At 40.6% G+C, this 20,101-nt stretch overlaps 2 protein-coding genes across 12 annotated transcripts in view; both read right to left on the reverse strand.

Annotated features, from left to right (window-relative positions):
• The window catches only part of HTRA1 (HtrA serine peptidase 1), a 63,069-nt gene extending 56,178 nt beyond the window's left edge, over positions 1–6,891 (reverse strand). Inside the window, exon 1 of the mRNA XM_061634373.1 lies at positions 6,006–6,891. Coding sequence (XP_061490357.1) covers positions 6,006–6,495 — 490 coding nt within the window. The 5' untranslated portion in view covers positions 6,496–6,891. The remainder of the gene's footprint in view (positions 1–6,005) is intronic.
• Positions 6,892–13,946: 7,055 nt separating this feature from the next.
• The window catches only part of PLEKHA1 (pleckstrin homology domain containing A1), a 69,202-nt gene continuing 63,047 nt past the window's right edge, over positions 13,947–20,101 (reverse strand). For 6 of the 11 annotated variants that reach the window (XM_061635767.1, XM_061635765.1, XM_061635768.1 and 3 more), the window contains one exon: positions 13,947–18,081. In XM_061635767.1, the coding sequence (XP_061491751.1) occupies positions 17,767–18,081 (315 nt within the window). In that variant the 3' untranslated portion in view covers positions 13,947–17,766. Of the gene's footprint in view, positions 18,158–20,101 lie in introns of all 11 variants that reach the window. The other 5 variants (XM_061635771.1, XM_061635772.1, XM_061635774.1 and 2 more) reach the window with 3 other exon arrangements.

A 20,101-nucleotide genomic window follows, 5' to 3' on the forward strand; every position in this document is an offset into this window, starting at 1 on the left:
AAAGACATACAGAAAAAATAAGTAACTGGGGGTGCCCATCCCAAAATTTGCTCTGGGCCAGGACAAATCATACACCCCATGAAAGGGGAGGGTGTCCTCTATGAGATGCCACTGCATCCCGCCTGGCCCAGAGCTTCTGCTGGGCGCAGGGGAAGGATGAGTGCATGTATGCAGACAGAAAGGGTAGAGAATCTTCTTACTCTTACTCATTTCTTAGACCTCTTTCTGAAGTGAAGGGTCAAATCTGTAAATAGGTTTGGAGCAGCCACATTAAAAGATAAGGGCAGGGCATACCAGGCAGGGGGTTGCCAACCCTGCTTGGATATGGATGTCTTTGCAGGGGATCCCTAGTCAAGCTTTACCAACAGCACAATCCAAACTATATCTACTCAGAAGTAAGTCCTGTTGAGTTCTATGGGGGCTTAGTCCCTTAGTACATGTGTTTAGAATTGCAGCCTTCAGGGGCATCCATCTTTACTCCCGAATGCTCCCATCTAACATCCACAACACTAGGCTCCTTTCTTCCTACAGTGACCTTCTGGTGACTGGCCTGGCCTGAAGGCACTTAAACCCTTCTTGCCGAAAGCAAGTAAGCTAGATTAAATGTTCCCTACCTAGGCTCCATTTTTTAGCTAAAATGTCTAGCTTAATTTCCAGTCAGATATTTTTTTTAATTGTACGCTCCAAGCAACTGTGGTTGATGCTTAATGTATCATGCTTAATGACATCACTCGGGCCCGCCCCATGACATCACTTTTGTAAAAAAAAAAAGACTTCAAGACCACACTGTTAATTACAATTAACAGAATTCTAATTCTTCCTTATTGATTACAATACATTTCTGAAACAGAAAAAGAAACAAAAAAGGCACTGCGCCTTTGAATTAAAGCACAAAGGAAAAGTTCCTGAATATGTACAAACATTGTCCTACATTACTTGTTGCTGAACTGCAGTACCACAACAGCTTATTTTATCCTTAGTTAGAGCATATATTGATTTAACCATGAACTGAAGAGGTGATCGCAAAATATTGAGAAGGTTGCAGCTGCATCCATTCTAATACTACCATTATTTTTTTTAATAGAAAAACCTCAGGAGCATCATCATGTGAATCATTAATACATGACTAATATTTTAGGAAAACCCATGTTCTAGCTGGCATATAGCCCTGAACAGTAATTTATAAACACAAAGTCAGGCCAGCCTCATCCTTCAAAATGTTGAAAAGCTGTTAAGGTCACCGACAGCTCAATTCTATGTATGTTTACTTCAAAAAAAGTCCAACCATATTCAGTGGGTTATACTCGCATTTAAGTTTACATACAAGCTGAGTCTGAGATAGGGCTTGTACTAATTGCACAGCCCAAAACTGAGCCCTAATCTCTTAAATTGTCCTGCTATGAAACCTTCATTCATACACAAAATCCAGTTTTGCAACCATCAGTGCACACACAATAGGTTACATCCAAATTAACACACCTGCCCAGGTAGGCTTTTTTCCAAAGTGCAGATAACATATGGCTGCTAATAATATTTTGTTTGTTCACCGCCCTGAGAGCTATTTCGCTAAGGGCGGTATATAAATTGAAATAATAAATAAATAAATAAATAAATAATAGACCTGGTAACCCTTTATCAAGAAAATAAAGGTGTTAAATGAAATCAACTGGAAATTAATGCAAGCTACTATTCAAACATTTTGCCTTCCCATGTTAATCACATGGATAGACATGATTTATGCCACACATAGCTCCCATGTCATTAAAAATTAATTTGTTCTCAAACCTTCTTGTTACAAAGGGGTATGTGAAAGGGAGGGCCACTTTAACCATAGGCCTGGGCCTTCAAAATTCACATTAGATCAAAGGTTTAAATTTTGGTGGAGGAGAACACAAACTGTGCTTGGTGCAGATGAAACTAGTTTTTATTTCAGATTCTACTTTAATATGAATTAAACTATATATGAGGTCATTCTGTTAACTAGAACAAATCAGATCTCATGTCTTTGGGAGCTCCTCTTAGGAGCTATTTTTTGTATGGCAATTTAATTGGTGTCCAAGGCGCCCATTACCTATTTGGGAACAGAGGTACTAAAAAGTATTCTGACCATAGGCTTGAATTGGAATACATAATGGGTAAGATCCAATGATAATCATACTCAGAATAGAATCATTGAAAAAAATGGGCAATCATCCGGGATCAAGGTTTTGGCTGTTAACTTTGATTTTGCTCTATACTTATGCATTAAGACTACATTGTTTCTCTGCAATATTGAATTCATCCTATATCTGTTGGTTTTTTGTCTTATTTTAATTGATTATGCTTTGTAACAAACTGTTTTTCAAGGGTACTGTATTTTATTTATTACAGTTATATCTTACCTTTCCTCCAAGAAGCTGAAGGTGGCATACATGATTCTTCCTCTTCACCGTTTTAACCCCACAACAATCCAGTGAAGCAGATTAGGCTGGGAGACAGTGACTGATCAAAGGTCACCCAGTGATGTTCATGACTGAGTAGGAATTTGAGCCCTGGTCTTCCAGGCCCTAGTACAACACTCTAACCCTTACACCACACTGGTTCTTATTGAGATATTGATATTCCATTTTGATAAGAATGTGTATTGTGAGCCACTGTGGACACAATTTACTGTGGAAAAGCAGCATATAAACAAACATAACTAAATAGCACAATTGCAAGTCCTTTGTCCGCAAATATTTGCAGAATGAAGCCCAACATCATTACCTGTTTGTGTGGGAACATTTATTTATTTACCACTGTTGCACACAAATTACTGAAATAGGTTCAAACTGTCATGGGATCAACCATGAAAGGGTTTCCCACAAATGAATAAAGATACTCAATGTCCCATTCATTTCCATTGTTACCTGTTACATTCAAATTGAGAAACTAATGCCACTTAGTACCTCCTCTTCCTATAAGAAACTCAGGGAATGATTTTACATTGGATTCTTTCATTGTATTTTCACAACAGTATTGTGAATTAGATTAGGTTGCATAATAGTTACTTGCTTAAAAAGTGGAATCCTATGCATTTCTACTCAAATATAAGTCCCATTGAGGCTGGCTAAGGCTACTCAGTGAGCTTCACGGCTGAGCAGGATTTGAACTTAGGTCTCCATTGGCCAGAATATCTTTCTAGTTCTCGTTTCTGGTTCTCAGCATTTATCAGCTTTATTACTCCAAACAAAATAAATATTATTTTGTCCACCTGCAAGCTAAATGTACCATAATAAAATAATAATGTGCTGATTCTGATGAGTCTTGTATTGCCAAAAAGTGGTCCGCAGGCTTGTAGCATCCATTCAGCAATCATTCGTTCCGCTGTTGCTGCTTACTTTGCACATTTAATTACATTTTCCATGACATCACTTGCCTCAAGGGCACCTAGTCATAAAGCTCTTCACAGAAATGTGCCTTTCAGAAAAAGCCTTTCAGTTGCATCTATTTTGGGGCTAACATAAAGTAACCTCATATTTTCATAATACAAAATGCATAAAATAATCTAAGGACAAAAAACATAAACATCAAATGCCACAATCCAAAATAATGAACTGATGGTTATAGGTTCCAGAAGTCACTTTAAATTCTCTTCAATAGCTGCTGTAAGTGTATTTCTGTATAAACTGAAGAAATGATATCCAGAAAGAATATGAATTCCTTAGATATTAATTCGTAAATAACAGATATAACACAACTTTAGAATAGTTCTTTATCATGCTTTAAATAAAATGTGGTTTCAAGACTTTCTTTTTCAAAGGAAGTGTTTGCTCCCATACCCTTTATTCCAATGTCTGCCAGATATTTGTATGACCTTTAAGTCACATTCTTATAAATGGAGATACTTCAAAAGATATTCCTGTCTATGTGCATTCCAAACCACTTTGTTTAGTTCTAGAATCCCAGATTTAAAACTTCTCTAGTCTGTCCAATGAACTGTTGATTGCATGCATTACTTACTAGCTATCAAGGCATAGCATGCAAATAGCCAGATTCCACAAGCTGTACAGAATTTAGGATGCAAGTACACAAGATAGTAGTAGGACTCAACTCGGGTCCTGCCAATTCCTGTTTATTGAGAAGCAAAACCCACTGTGTTCAGCGGGACTCATTCCAATGTGTGTAGGATTGCAATCTTAAGCAGACATCAGGTAAAGGATGAGTCAGGGCAGAACTCTTGTTGACTCTTCAGTAACGTTCTTATAAAATAAAATATTTATCTCCAGAAAAATATTTAGCTAGAGCCAAGCCAGATATTACACAAGAGATACATAACTGATGTATTAACAGGAATTGGGGGGGGGGAACTCTGCAGATTTGAGCAGACGAGATTGCTTAACCCTTTCCCTTTGGCTGCTTTTCAACTCAAAATCACACTCCCAACCGGCTTTTCTGCCCATGGAAACAATATATCAGTATTTGTAAATTTTCCCCTGCAAGTGGAAAAGCAGCTGGGGGGATCAGAGTGGGGAAATGACCACAGCAGAAAGGGTTAAGCAAGCACTCACCTGCCATGCAATTTGGCCCTTAATGATCCTCAAGCCAAAGACAGATGTCAGGTCTAAGTAACAGAAAACTAGCTCTTTCAGATAGACTTTATCCATTACTAAGACTGCAACAGACTTACATCTGAATAGACCGGCACATGATTCTGCTGTAAATATTAAGGGGACTATTATCAATAGTTGCTAATATAACACTAACACAGAGACAGCATGACCCACCCCACACTGCCTTGCTTAGCTGCTTTGCAATGTTATATTTAGCAAGTTTTACAGCAGGCCCAGTATAATAGAATTAGAGAGAAAGTGCATATATTTAATATGAAACTATTATACTTTTTTTAAAAAAATGGAAAGGATCAGATCTTTATCATTGATGATTTATTTTGTTTTTAAGAAGAGCAAATATGCTCTTTTTAAAATATCCCCCCCAACACTGGCCTCTTACAATCTCCCTTAGATCTCATCTTCCCATCCTCACTGCAGTATCCAGCAAAAAAAACATAAAACCTCCTTCCACAACAGATTGCCTGTCAAAGTGCCTTCCCAGATATTGATTCTTCCATCCTTCCCTTTGCCCAGCATCAAGCCCAGATTCTCTCCACCCTTTGGGTCACTGCTTCCATTTCCAGTTCTGCACACACACACCAAACCACTTCTTCCTGTCTCCTTACTCAGACCAGATCCATCCATGCACACACATCTCTCAAAGCATGCTGCCTAATTTTCTCCTCTCCATCCGTCTTGCCTCAGCTACAACTATTATTTACATTTTGTAAAGAAGAATGAGGATAGCGTGAACTCTCCATGGTGTTGAGCAGGGAATGGCTTCTTAATCATCTGAGTAGCAGTCCTCACCATTATAAGTTAGAACTCTCTCTACATCTCCAGCATCATTATAGTCTGAAATCAGGGCATAAAACAGGTGGATGCTGAAGCAGTGGACTTTCATTATTGAACAGAAAGCCAACTGAAATTTTGATATATATTTTTAACGGAACAATTCCTGTACCAGGGAAAGTGGGTTCCAGAGCTCTGCAATGTTCTATCCTTATTTTCTGCTTTCAATACAAGATCTGATCCTTGCGAAGACGTCATATTTTAAATAAGTACTCCTGACCATGTGCAGAGCACCTAACAAAACAAATAAACAACCCCATCCCAGGGAGTCTAACACGGGACTACAACTCAGTGCTAACACAGCGCATGCCCATTCACGGAGGGCTGGGAAAGACGCCTGCCTGAAACCTGCAGCGCCTCTGCCAGTTAGAATAGACAATGCTCAGTCAGATGAAGTAGTAGTTGGTCCAGCTTAGTATAAAGCGACTGCCTACGCTCAACTGGTGTTTCCTATCTGTGGGTATCATATCCACGGAGAATGGAGCCCGGGGTCACCTCTCTATGGAGAAATACAACTCTGCCTCCTCGCTCCCAACCCCTTCCCCCGCGAGAGCATCCTCATCCTCCCAGCTTTCGCCTTACCCTGACCACAGCCGCCCCGCTGGATGGCAATGACGGACGGCTGGCGCTGGCCCTCAGAGCGTCGGCTAGCAGCCCGCAGCTGGCATACATTGCCGTAGCTCCTTCCATCGTTGCCGCACACGGGCTCGTTGCTGGCGCAAATGCAGCGACCGCCTTTGGCCCGTTTGCGCACGGTGGCCGAGGCTGCCACGCCGGACCCGCCGGGCGATAGCACGCAGAGCAACCCCTCAGCGCACGACGGCTCCCCGGCAGGCGGTCCTCCACAGGGGTCGCCTTCCTGCGCGGCACAAACAGCGCAGCAGCCGCACGAATCGAACGCCTCCCCGCTTCCCGCACACTCGGCCGGCAGCTCCGGACACCGCGCGCGATCGCAGCGCTCGGGGCAAGCCCGCTCCTCAAAGTGCCGCCCGAAGAGCTGAGCCGAGCCGTCCGGCAGCCGCAGGAGTAACAGGCAGCAGCTCAGTGCCATCGGCCACAGGAGCACCCTCATCTCTCTGCTCAGATGGTGGGAAGCGCCCAGCGAGCAAAACGCGCAGCGACAGAAAAGTGCGGTGCGGCTCAGCGCTGAGCAAGCGAAATGAGCGCGGGGCGCAGACGGGAGTTGACGGTACTGCAGAGGGCTTGGCCGGGCCTGCCCCCGCCTGGCTCACGCAGCTGGCAACGATGGGAAGAGTCGCTTTTAAACGGAGCTTGGGGAGGGAAGAGAAGCTGCTGCGCGCGTTGAGAACGGCCCTTCGGTTTGCGGCTCTGTCTGGGAGAGAACGTGGCGGGCTTACACAACCGCCGCGGCTCCAAGTGAGGCATGGAGCCGCCGCAAGGCATCAAGCTTGCGCCGTAAACTCATTTCTCCAATTCAGAGAAGGCGAGCCTCGAGCGTAAAGTTATAAACTCGCTGAGCTGCAGGTTCTTGATGCTAGAAGGACGCGGGGTGGGGCTGCCCGTTCTTCCCACGTTCGGGGAGATGCTGAGAACTGGCTTTTGTTTTCCGTGTTCTAAGCCTAAGGCAAAGCGACCAAGAGCCTTTCGGCACCGGAAGCGTTAGCAAGTCATAATTTGCTTCAAGGGGACTAAATTGAATTGCCCTTCCAAGGAGGAGTGTAGATGGGGGGACGTTATGAAGACCTCAGAAAACCTGCACCGATGTGTCTGAATGTGCATAATTTTCAATCACAGGCTGTAGTTAGAGCGTAGTAAGGCAATAGCATAAAATTTATTTATTTTTATTTAATTTAATTTATATACCGCCCTAAGCCCGAAGGCTCTCTGGGCGGTGTACATAAAAGGTAAAAGCAAGCACAATATATAAATACAATAAATATAATAACTCAAAAAAACAAAAACACACAAACAATACGAGAACCAAACAACATCCAGAATACAACATAGTAATAAAATACTGTAAAAATACACTTTAAAATGCCTGGGAGTATAAAAAGGTTTTCACTTGGCGCCGAAAAGATAGCAGCGTCGGCGCCAGGCGCACCTCATCGGAGAGACCATTCCACAGTTCGGGAGCCACAACCGAAAAGGCCCTATTTCTAGTCACCATCCTCCGAGCTTCTTGATGGGATGGTACTCGGAGGAGGGCCTTAGATGTTGAGCGCAGTGTACGGGTAGTTTCATATTGGGAGAGGCGCTCCACCAGGTATTGCGGTCCCATGCCGTGTAAGGCTTTATAGGTCAAAACCAGCACTTTGAATTTAGCCCGGAAACAAATAGGAAGCCAGTGCAGACGGGCCAAAACAGGTGTTATATGAGCGGACCTTCTGGTCCGCGTCAACAATCTGGCCGCTGCATTCTGGACTAACTGTAGTTTCCGAACTATCGTCAAGGGCAGCCCAACGTAGAGTGCATTGCAGTAGTCCAATCTAGAAGTTACCAGAGCATGAACGACTGAGGCGAGGTCGTCACTGTCCAGATAGGGACGTAGCTGGGCTACCAATCGGAGATGGTAGAAAGCATTCTGTGCCACTGAGGCTACCTGAGCCTCAAGAGACAGGGAAGGGTCGAAAAGAACTCCCAAGCTACGAACCTGTTCTTTCAAGGGGAGTGTAACCCCATCCAGAACAGGGTGAACATCCACCATCTGGGCAGAGAAGGCACTCACTAACAGCATCTCGGTCTTGTCTGGATTAAGTTTCAGTCTGTTAGCTCCCATCCAATCCATTATCGTGGCCAGGCAACGGTTTAGTATGTTAACAGCCTCACCTGAGGAAGATGCAAAGGAGAAATAGAGTTGCGTGTCATCAGCGTACTGGTGACAACGCACTCCAAAACTCCTGATGACCGCACCCAGCGGCTTCATATAGATGTTGAAAAGCATGGGGGACAGTACCGATCCCTGTGGGACTCCACAATGGAGAGTGCAGGGTGTCGAGCAGTGTTCCTCAAGCACTACCTTCTGTTGACGACCCACCAAGTAGGAGCGGAGCCACTGCCAAGCAATACCCCCAACTCCCAACTCCGTGAGCCTTCCCAGAAGGATACCATGGTCGATGGTATCAAAAGCAGCTGAAAGATCAAGGAGAATCAACAGGGTCACACTCCCCCTGTCCCTCTCCCGACAAAGGTCATCATACAGGGCGACCAAGGCTGTTTCAGTACCAAACCCAGGCCTAAAACCGGATTGAAACGGATTGAAATATGAAGATAAAAGGTAAACGTAACGCTCTCACGGGTATTCAACCTGCTCCCATATAAACAAACACACCAGCAGAAAAAAGACATGCTCCCTAACCAGACTACCTTCGGCCTTTCTTGTCTACACTCACTTTAAAGCCCTCCATGAGTTTTGAGGTCAAGAACAGGAGACTCCTCACCCGATTTATTTATTTATTACATTTATATACCGCCCCATAGCCGAAGCTCTCTGGCAGGTTTACAGCTCTCTGGGCAGTTTAGACATTAAATTGCATAGAGGCCCCACAAGTAAAGGATGCTCATTTCAGATTCTTTTCCCTTGAACTCATGGAACGCTCTAAACTAGGCAGACCTGATCTGCCAGAGAGGGCAAGGCTTAGCACCTTTGCTTCTCATGTTTGTTTATTACAGGAATATTCAACACCTAAGAATAGGGTTGCAGGTCAGAAGCAACCCAAAACCTGAGATTTGAGGGACGGGCCCGAGTGATGTCATTAAGCACGATACATTAAGCATCAATCACAGTTGCTTGGAGCATACAATTAAAAAAAATCTGATTGGAAATTAAGATAGAAATCTTAGCTAAAAGATAGAGCCTGGGTAGGGAACATTTAATCTAGCCTACCTGCTTTCAGCAAGAAGGGTTTAAGTGCCTTCAGGCCAGGCCAGTCATCAGAAGGTCACTGTAGGAAGAAAGGAGCCAATGTATTCAATGGGGCTTACTTAACCAGGGAAAACTGTACCCTGAAGTGATAAGGCACTTGTTCTTTTAACAAGCCTTTTAAGTACAGACCTTATCCCAGTCTGTGTCTGTGTAGAATTGGTTTTTAATGTTTTTAAACCTTTTATTTTAAAAAAAGTTTTTAAAGCTTTTAAAAATGTTTTTAAAGATGTTTTGTTTTAATATATTTTAAAGTCTGTTTTTATGATTTTAAAAGTGTTTTTAGTGCTTTTGTTTGCCGCCCTGAGCTCCTACTGGAAGGGCGGGATATAAATCAAATAATAAATAAATAAATAAATATAAATAAATAAACTTCATTCACCCAAGCCAAAATTCAGAATCATGCCACTTTAAGCTGTTTTACAACTGTTTATACTTGTTTTATGGTTATTGGTTTTTAAAGTGATTTATTTCTTATTGTGAGCTGACTTGGTTTCCAATCACCAACCCTACCTCACAGGGTTGTTGGAAAGGACACACACACAGAGAGAGGTGTAAAAATACACCCCATATAATCCTAACCATGTCTACTCAAAAGTAAGTCCTAATGGAGTATTGGATTAAATACTTTCATATTTCATAGCCCAGGGTCTGACTCTTGCACAGAAGAGGGAAAAAAAACTTTAAGCCATATTACTTACACAAACTGCAAAATCTGAAAGCCTCCATTTTCTGACGTTGAAATTAAACTTAGGCATGCCTGGATCAAGAAGTCACAACCTGGCTTCATTTATTGGCTACAATCCTGAAAGGGCAGGGTTAGAGCCAGAGCTTGAACAAGTTACTTTTTTAAACTACAACTCGCATCAGCCCCAGCCAGCATGGCCACTGGATTGGGCTGATGGCAGTTTTAGTTAGAGCTAGGAGCTGTTCTAAACATCTGTAAAACAGATTTATAACAGTCGCGGGGGGCGGCGGTTGACATTTTGGTGTATATCTGGGGAACCAGACCACCTAGAAACTTATTTTTTTTAAATTGAAGCTGAGAGTCCGGAGATTAAGAAGCACTAGCCAAAGAGGCCCCCCACAAACTGAAGACTCTGGCCAAATACCAGAGACCTGGTAACCCTGCCTAAGAACTATAGAGCACCCCATATCCACCATAAAATCATAGCTCAAATGCAGTTCCAGGGCCTACATCATACACACCACATGGCAAAGCCATGGAAGAAAACTAAAACTAAAATATAGATACTCATTTTTTTCAGGCAGACACCTTAAACCCACACATAGATCCTAGTTCATACTATACATCCAAATGCACACCAGGAATGCAAGGGACAAACTACCAAATGTCTCCACAAAGCTAGGACTACCAGAAGCAGTTTACCTACTGGAGTGCAGCTGCATAGAATCTCAAGAGCTGGAAGGGGCCCATAATGCCATCGAGTCCAAGCCCCTACTCAATGCAAGAATCAAAATTAAAGTTTTCTTGAAAGGTGGCTGTCCAGCTGCCTCTTGAATGCCTCCAGTGTTGGAGTCCATCTCCTCCCTAAGTAAATGGTTCCATTGTCGTCAGGGCTGTGGAGTCGGAAGCAATTTTCGGTGGAGTCGGTAGAAATGTACCGACTCTGACTTCAAAATAAATTTTGATTGACAAATTTTTTAAAATATAAATTCAAAATGTCAAAGAAGCTTCCCATGAAGTCAGCTGTAGTTGAAGCATTTCACCATAACTCAAGATGGAAAACATTTTGTGTGTCAGTGTATGACACAAGACCCAGATGAAGACAAATGCTGTGATGCCAAGATCAGCGCATATTCAGGCAGCGATAAAAATGCTCCTATGAGAGCTTCCAATTTAAAAAGACATTTACAGCCCTTTGCAGGGCTGTGGAGTTGGAAGCAATTTTGGGTGGAGTCGGAGTCAAAGAGCAGAAAAATAGAGGAGTCAGAGTCAAAGGTTTGGCATACCGACTCCACAGCCCTGATTGTCGTATTGCTCTAACAATTTTTTTTCTAATGTTCAGTTGAAATCTGGCTTCTGGCAACTTGAGCCTATTATTCCATGTCCTGTACTCTGGGACGATCAAGAAGAGATCCTTGCTCTCCTGTGTGGCAACCTTTCAAGTACTTGAAGAGTACTATCATCTCTCTCCTCAGTCTTCTCAAGGCTCAGCATGTCCAGTTCTGTCTGTCCTCATAGGGCTTTGTTTCCAGTCCCCTGATCATCCTTGTTGCCCTCCTCTGAACCCATTTCAATTTGTCTGCATCCTTCTTAGTGTGGTGTCCAGAACTTGACATAGTACTCAACTTGAGGCCTAACCAGTACCGAATAGAGGGGAACTAATACTTCACACAACCCAGAACAGGGTGAAACAAGGTGGGGAGTTCAGCACACTGGTACACCAATCTCCCTACTGCCTCAACCCTCCCTGTAAATGGCAGCAACCCCACTGCCAAAAAGCTAGCTTTGCAGTTCTGGCCCATGAGATAAGCCACTTATAGCCCCTTCAATTCAGCCATTTAATACAGATCAAGAAATCGCTGTGGCCTAGAACCCAAACAGATTTGGATTGTGGAATAGCATGCAAAAGACTTTTGGCTTTTTATTAAAATCAAACGACTTGAGCTTGTGTAACAGCTATGGCAAAAACTGCACAGTGATTGCTTTGAACCAACTTTTGCCAGAGGCCTGGAATTTTTCCAAATATGCATCACCTTAAGAGTGTTCAATGGCATCTCCATACTGCTTATATCAAGAAGGTGAACCTTTTTTAAACTGAAACTGGTAAATGATGGGATGAAAATATTTACATGGAAAGCTATCAACTCAGAAAAAGTCGATTGTGTAGAGCAGATGGTGACCAGAGCCAAAAGCTGTCGGCAACCCTATACTCTTGGGGGCACTAGGGCATGCCCTTGCCTCAAGGTAGAATTTTATCTCCCACTTTATGTTGCATCTTGAAAATGCAGCCTGAAGTCAGGAACAAAAAAAGAAGTACCTGTTATCCTTCCACCTACAGCCAAGGACTGACAGAGGTATGCTGGGTTTTTCTGCCTCTGCACCTGCCAGTTGGTTGAGGTTCCAAAGGAAAGGCCAAGTGGGAGTGTTGTAAGGCACCTTCAGGCAGTTCCCAATACAATCACATCATCTACACTTTTCCAAAGGCCAGGTGAGCTGCAGCAGGAGTGCACACTTGACATCAGGCATCAGAACAAATTTGGCTATGGGTTCGATGCAGCCTTCACGGGCAGGACTTGCCCACCCCAGTACTAAAGAAATACTTGTAATCTACAACAGGATTTTATTAAACTGGCAACAGAAAGTAAGCTTGCTTGGCAAATCTGTTTTGACAATTTAAATGACAGTCACCAGATGAAACAAAGAAAAAAGCCATTCAAGTAGGCTACCTGTTTGAATTATGGGATTGTTTGATTGTTTCTACTTTTAATTTTTAAATTGTTAATGTTTATCAATACTATGACAATCTGTAATTATATGAGATTGCAAGGTATTTTTTGTTTTCCAGCAAAGTAGGCTACATAAAGTGGATAAATCCATTAATAACCATAAATGACATTTGTATCAAGTAATAGAGCAAGTGCTTCATGGTGCAAAAACCGAGATTCAAGGCATAGATCAGCATTGTTACTCTCTGTTACAGTGCTGGGGGTGGGGGAGCCCTACTCCTAGCCCACTGCTGTGTTGGGAAGCAAAAACAACACATTTTCCCTCACCATCACAGTCTCAGGGAAGGCTTTTGTAACTGCTAATACATTTTATTCTTTATGTTTCATCTACAAAATGTTAGATTTCTCTAAAGACATACCAGTTTTCTTCATTTGTCAATTACCTGTTTCTCCAGATTCAGACAAATCATGCTGGTTATTAAACTTATCCCAAATATTAGAAAAACCCACAATCCTATTACATTTTACATTAGCGTCAAATTTTTGGGAGACAGAAAAGTTGGCTTTGCCATTAAAAAAAACCCTGTGCTGTTCTGTGCTGTCAACATAAGAGAATTAAATTAATAAATATTGAGGGAGAAACAGGTAGCCCCAACCACTGCTGGCTGCGATCCTGTTCACTGCCAGCATGCAGCCCCCAATAAACACCCCCAAGGAAATGAGTTCTTCAACAGAAGAAAAGTATCTTTTTATCTATATCTATCCTTTGGCCTACCTTTGTAGGCTCAACTGCCATTAAGTTATGTAAGCTCAGAGATTCCTGTCAGGCAGTTTGTTGTTTTTAAATAACCCTGTTCATTCACCAACTTAAATACTTCTGCATGGCTTGAGTGTGCTTGAAGAACGAAGCCGCTCTCTTTCACTTCCAGTGCAACAGGTACTCTGTCACCTACGTTCATTATTGGAGGGAATGATGATGCATTAACAGCAGTGTAGAACATTCTTACTTTGCTAAAGCAAATAAGCTTGCTCTGTAACTTATCAGATTAACTACTGAAGTATATATCACCATAGGTATTCATGTGCAATTAGGCCATTTTCACACTAAACAAACACTACTAGCAACTGAAATTTACAAAAGGTCTTCGGCAATACGTTTTCACACCATATTTGTATCAGATGCAAGACCACTCTAAAAGAATGACGGTAACAAAAGATTACTGTACTAGTTTTCACAGGTCTGCTTTTTATTTTTTAACAAAACTTGTCACTTAGTTTTCTCTGAATTCAACAGGGAGGGAAGAACAAACAATATGCAAAAATAGTTTCATTCACAAAAATTAACATTTTTCTTTTGAAGTGCGCTAAATGTAGTCTGATAGGATTGTTATATTTTGTTACTGAAGTCAATTTATTAACAAGTGTGACATTTACAGAAAACACCACAGGTTCTAAAATAATTTAACAATTTTCATCAATTTTATTTAAAAAGTACTGATAAATAAGAGACCCTAACAATTTAGCAACCACAATATTTTCCTGCACCAAACTATCTAACCAGTTAAATTTTAAAAGAATCCAAATAAGAGTGCTGCTTTGCTTCCAATCCATTATTTAAAAACTGGCAATGTCAAAACAGAGTAAAATCAACATGCAGTGTGGAAACTGTACCAGAACCAGGAAATCTAAAACTACATCAATTCAGTTTCTCCCATAATGTACATATTTGTGAAAAATAAGGTTTCAAATATCTAGTGGCTAAATTTGTTACAAGCTAAAATGTATGCTACTAAACTAGACTTGCTATAACATTCAACTTTAGCTCACATGTAACTGAGAAGGCAAATAAATGTAATTTACAAACACTGCTAGTGTTTAGCTTATGGTTAATAGATGTAAAGGTGCTGTTATACTTGATCAATTAGAAACAAGGCCACTTCAGTTTGGCATTGCTACTACTATAGCATTTGGGTTTGTCAGTACTAACATTTTCTCCTTTCAATTTTTAGTCTCAACAAATTTAAATAACATTTACAAGTTTTTGTACACAGGTTGATTCCCCTCAAAACTGCAAGCTTAAAGTTTTATTGGTATGTTGAATTTGTACCCATGTACCTTTCAGTAAATAAAACCAATGTGCTAAAGAGGGGATGTAACCTTGAAAGGAAGGAAGTCTAAAGATGTGATTTCCATGATCACAGAGTAACCAGATTCTGACAAAGTTAGGTACACATCTAAGTGGATTTGTGCAATGGTACAAATTCACACAAAAAGGTAAGGAACAAAAAATAAAATGAGGGGATACAATGGAATCAGAAAAATGCAAGATTGTCCACACCAATGATGTAAAATGCTTGTACCTCTTGATGTAGAATACTGTATATAAAACCAAAAAGGGGGACATAAAAAGGTCAGTTCAAGTTCAGGTGCAGAATGAGCCCCCATGTAAATCACACAAAGAACTGCATAGACATATAGGCTTAAATCAAGAGGTTTAGTGGGGAAGGCACCTCTAAGGCAAATAATTTAAATCTAGAGGTCATATGCCAAAGACCAGATTGCAGGATGGACTAATGGAACTGCATAAGTTTAACATCTCAGGATGCAAACCAGCACAGCTCATTTCTGCGAGAGCCTTGGGCATACTGAAAGTAGGGCTTCCATGTGAATACACATGTAGCAGGGCTGCAAGTATTCCTATCCAGTCACATTTTCTATATGTATAGTAGTGAGAAAGCAAGTAATTGCAGGTTGTTTTAGAAATGAAATAAAATTTCTCTGAAATGCTCAATGGCATGGATTAAAAAGGAAAGGCTTCCTTACCAACAGTGTGCTGGCTTTAGGGAATTTCATCACTGTCAGGTTTTGATAACAATGACTGAGTTTTTTATGTATACTTTGAAACTAATGCTACTTTTAAAAAAGTTGTTGTCAATCTATACAGTCTAGTTAGCATCTGAAAATAAGTCACCTAGTGCCATTGCCTGCAAAAAAAAAATTACTGGGCTGAGCCACTGCCTTCTACCAGTAATATTTTCAGGTTAGGTTTACAGGAAGTCAACAGCAAATTGAACCCTGCATTGAGTATGTGGAAATATCTAGAATCCACACTGAATTAGAGTGGAGTGCTGGGAGATAATCTCCTTCTGTCTCATCTCACTAGGAGATGAGCAAGAAAGGAAGCAGGCCATAGGCCTGTAGGCAAAAGTAAAATACCACACAACTGCATTCCAGAACCTTTAATTTCAAAAAGGTTGCTTATCTGCATCACTGGCACATAATTCAATTGCATGTTCACTTAAGTAGCCGATATTTTCATTCAAATGTCTGCCTTCTTACCTTTTTTCTGCATGCTCTCTCAAGCATTGCACACAGAAGGTTTTTTTAAGAAAAAAAACCTAAAGTACTACAAACTATCTGAACTGCATTAAGCAGCATCATGTGAGACTTGGGGGCTTTTCTTGATTAAAGCAAACATTTTCACAACCTAACTACAAAATAGTGCAAGTTCATTCTGATCAAAATATTCAACACCAGCTTCTTAAACCCATTTTTATCACTGAAACCCAGAACAAATATCCGTTTTAAAAAACAATGCACAGCTAATAAGATACCAGTATGCTAGCAACCCTAGCATATTGTTTTATACATGTTGTGAGCTATACTACATAAAGTACTTTCACTTCAAGATTCAAAACCACAAAAGCAAAAATCAGTATCCATTTAACCCCCCCAACATTTAACAAATCATGAAAGAAAACCCACAGGCACTTTTAATAAATTTAGTGCACCAAAAGTTACAGGCCACAACTGCATGATTAAACAATTCCGTACCAGTTAACAGCATGAAACAGATTTTAGTTTTTTACTGACCCCAAAATAAAATGGGAACCACGCTGGGTGAAAAAAAGGATCACATAAGAGGGAGGGAAAGCTTAAGACAATTTTAAATATTTAATTTCTGCAAAGCTTAACATAAAATACTTTTAGTTAAATCTTTAAAAGATTTGGTAGTTCAGTTTCCCGTCTCCCTACTTTAAAAAAATCCACTTGACACTCTCATTTATTGATGGTCCATTAATATCCAAATGTGCAAAAATTACAGTTCATCTTTAGGAGTGCATAAAAATAGACTTAATATTCAAAATAGCAGTATTACTCTTATGTTAGTTTCACAGCACCAAATGACAGGAATTCTAAAGGGGTTGAATTCTATAGAAGAAGGGCAGTGATTCACAGAGCAATTACAAAAGTTCCAGTGAAGTCAGCACATTTATGCTAGTGCAAGTGATCTGCGTCCCTCTCCTTTAGGAATGCTTTTCTCACACATAAAGGTTACTCATTTCATGTAAGTTAACACATGTTTATGTAATGTCTAAAATACGGCACAAGTGGTTTTCATACCATAAGTATGCAGATCATTCAGTAACTGCCAAATTTGTATAATCATGGTAGGAAAAATGCACCTTATTTCAGACACTGCAGCATAATAGTGTTGTTGTTTTTTACATGAAGACTGTGTATAGGAAATGTACATTATATTAAGCTCTGCTTGGTTCAGTAAGGTTCTGAAATCACTGTAAGAACCAACTCTGCATACATATACTAAAATGCCTGAAAGCTGTGCCAGTGTTTTAAGAAAATAAGTCAACTTGCTTGTCAATAACCTAAATTAGAAGATAATTAAGCCACATGTTGACATTTCTTTTTTTAAAACACAAAGATACTTCTCAGTTTTGCCATATGGGTGATGAAAAGCAGCTGGTACCTTGCTTATTGACAACAGTAATTTTTAAATCATGTATTTTGGCCCCTCAAAACATTTATCATCAGACTACGGAAAAAGCAAACGGCTCACTCTGATAATCAATATAAGGCAGCATATGACAATTCAAACATACACAAATTTGAATGTATGCACACACATACAGATCTATATAAGCAACATTCCATTCTTTGTTCTTTCATACCATAGTCATCTTTGGCTAAAAGTCTGAATGAGGAAATTCAAGGACCAAAAACATATTCTCGAAATGCTTCCCATTATTACACATCACTGACTGGAAGGCTTGCATCATCCAGATCGACTGGGCCAGGATCCTGTTCCTGAGTGCCATTTTTATTTTGAGGTTCCAATAGGCCCTGTAGAGTCACTTTGGAAGCTGGGTCTCTTGAAGGGACAGCCTTGAAGCTCCCTGGCTTGGTCTTGGCAAAAGATTCGTGAAGTCTTCGCTTCTCCAAGACAAGGGGCTCGGTGTTAAGGGTTTGGACCAAAGGGGGGTTGTGAGTGGTTGTGGAATGTGAGGTCGCTGCTGCTGTTTTTGCAGGACAGGTGGATTCTGAAGAACAGTTGGAATGTTCCTGTAAAGGAGGAGTGTTTTGTCAGATTCAGTGAGTCATTAATTGCATGTTAAGAACTCGTTTCAGACTTGCATCTCTGGAAAAAAAAATGAAAGGGGGGAAAACAAAGCAAAGCATAAGAGCAGAAAGCAGATGCTTTTCCAAGGCAGAGTAATGTTAAGACTGTGAGCTTACAGAAGTATGTGATAACAAGCTGAAACAGCCAAGTCAGGTCCCTAAAGTCTAGCACTCAAACTAGCTTTTGGCATTATAACTGTTTCTTTAATATAATGCAATTCAAATTATTAAAGACATACTTTGAGAATTTGAAAATGCATGAAGAAATGCTTCCTGAAGTTTAGTCCCAAAAAAACATTTTACGAAACTACTCCCCAAAGTGCATGCAAAGTGTATTCATATTCAAAAAAGAAGCATAGTAAAATCCCTCACTGAAAATCATTTCCAGAGTTAATGAACTTCTACATTTTTTTTTGACTGGACACCTGTTTATCTGTTCACAAGTTTGTTCTATTGAACTACAAACTATGACAAAATAAACTAATTCCACTGGACAATATTCCCCCAAATTTTATAACAGATGTCATTTGTTCTATTTCTACATTTTTAAAGGTGTTTTAAATTGAGCTGCTACCGTCAGCCATTCTTATATTAAAGATAAAGGGCTGACACAATCTCCTCTACAAAAGTAAATGCTGCCTCAGTTGCTAAGCTTTATATTGTGTACAATATTATTCACAAATCTTCAACATGGCTGTGCCGCTACTTAATTCCATGTTTCAACACTATATTTAAAACAGGGGTGGCTCACCTCTGGCCCTCCAGATGTTACTAGAAATGAATATAATCCCTGACTATTGGCCATGCTGGTTGGAGCGGATGGGAGATGAAGTCAAACAATTTCTGGAGGGCTACAGGTTCCCCATCCCTGCTTTAAAGCTGAGTGAATCTGATGGAAGTTGAAGTCCAACAGCATCTGGAGAACCACAGGTTAGCAACTCCTGCTTAAGAGATCTGTCAAAGAGCATTAGTGGCATTTCTTTTCTGAATTAGCAACCAGCTTAAGACAGTATTTTCAAGACAAATTTACAAGGCTGCTCATGATATCAAAGAATCTTTTCTAATGTTGTGTATAGAATAAAAGGATGAGGTAGATGCACAAGGCTAGTGAAAGCCATAGCTGATCCTACAGCATGTCAGTCTGGTAGTTCTACTATTATAATAATTTATTAACACACACACACCCCTCACCTCAGAGGTCCCAGGGTAGTTTACAACAATTTTAAAACATATAATTGAAACAGTTAAAAACAACTACATTCCATGCCACCACTGCATCACACAGTGGTATGGCAGGGAGCTCTTTGACCGAAGAGGACAGGTCACATGACCATATTATTTTCCCATTCAAGTCTCTTATTCCAGAAATGTCACCGTTTTTCTTGCAGAACATTATCTCAACCATACTATCTGGTGTTGAAGGGATTGGCAGCTTCTACGCTCCAATGTTTATACAGGGACTAATGAGCAGGGTCCGGTTCAACAAATCATTCCAGAATGCCTCTGTCAAATCTATGTGGGAGCAGCAATTTCATTACTTCCACTCCCACTGTATTGTGGGGTGAAACAAGACATGAGTAAACAATTTGTAGATCTACAATTTGAGCTGGTAGGGCAACACTAAAAGATGACAATCTCTATTGCATAGCTGATTAGCTGAAAAGAGCAGTAGCCAGGCAGAACTATTGTCTGTTGCCATCAAAAGTAGCTTGACTCAAGATTCTATAATGATCAGCAGTATACTTGGAAATCTGGGGAAAAATGATAACTAACTATTCACAGAAATCATTTGGGAGAAGCGACACAGGTGAATAATATAAACTTCATTTCGGAGTGGTAAATTCCAATACAAAAGTGGAACCTACAATTACGCTTCTTTTCTAAAGAGAATACTATGTAATATCTCTATTTTTTAAAAGAAATTGAACCTCAGTGGGACTAGCACTGGGATAGTAGTTTGAAA

The sequence above is a fragment of the Rhineura floridana genome, chromosome 7 (genome assembly GCF_030035675.1).
Source record: "Rhineura floridana isolate rRhiFlo1 chromosome 7, rRhiFlo1.hap2, whole genome shotgun sequence".
NCBI lineage: Eukaryota > Metazoa > Chordata > Lepidosauria > Squamata > Rhineuridae > Rhineura > Rhineura floridana.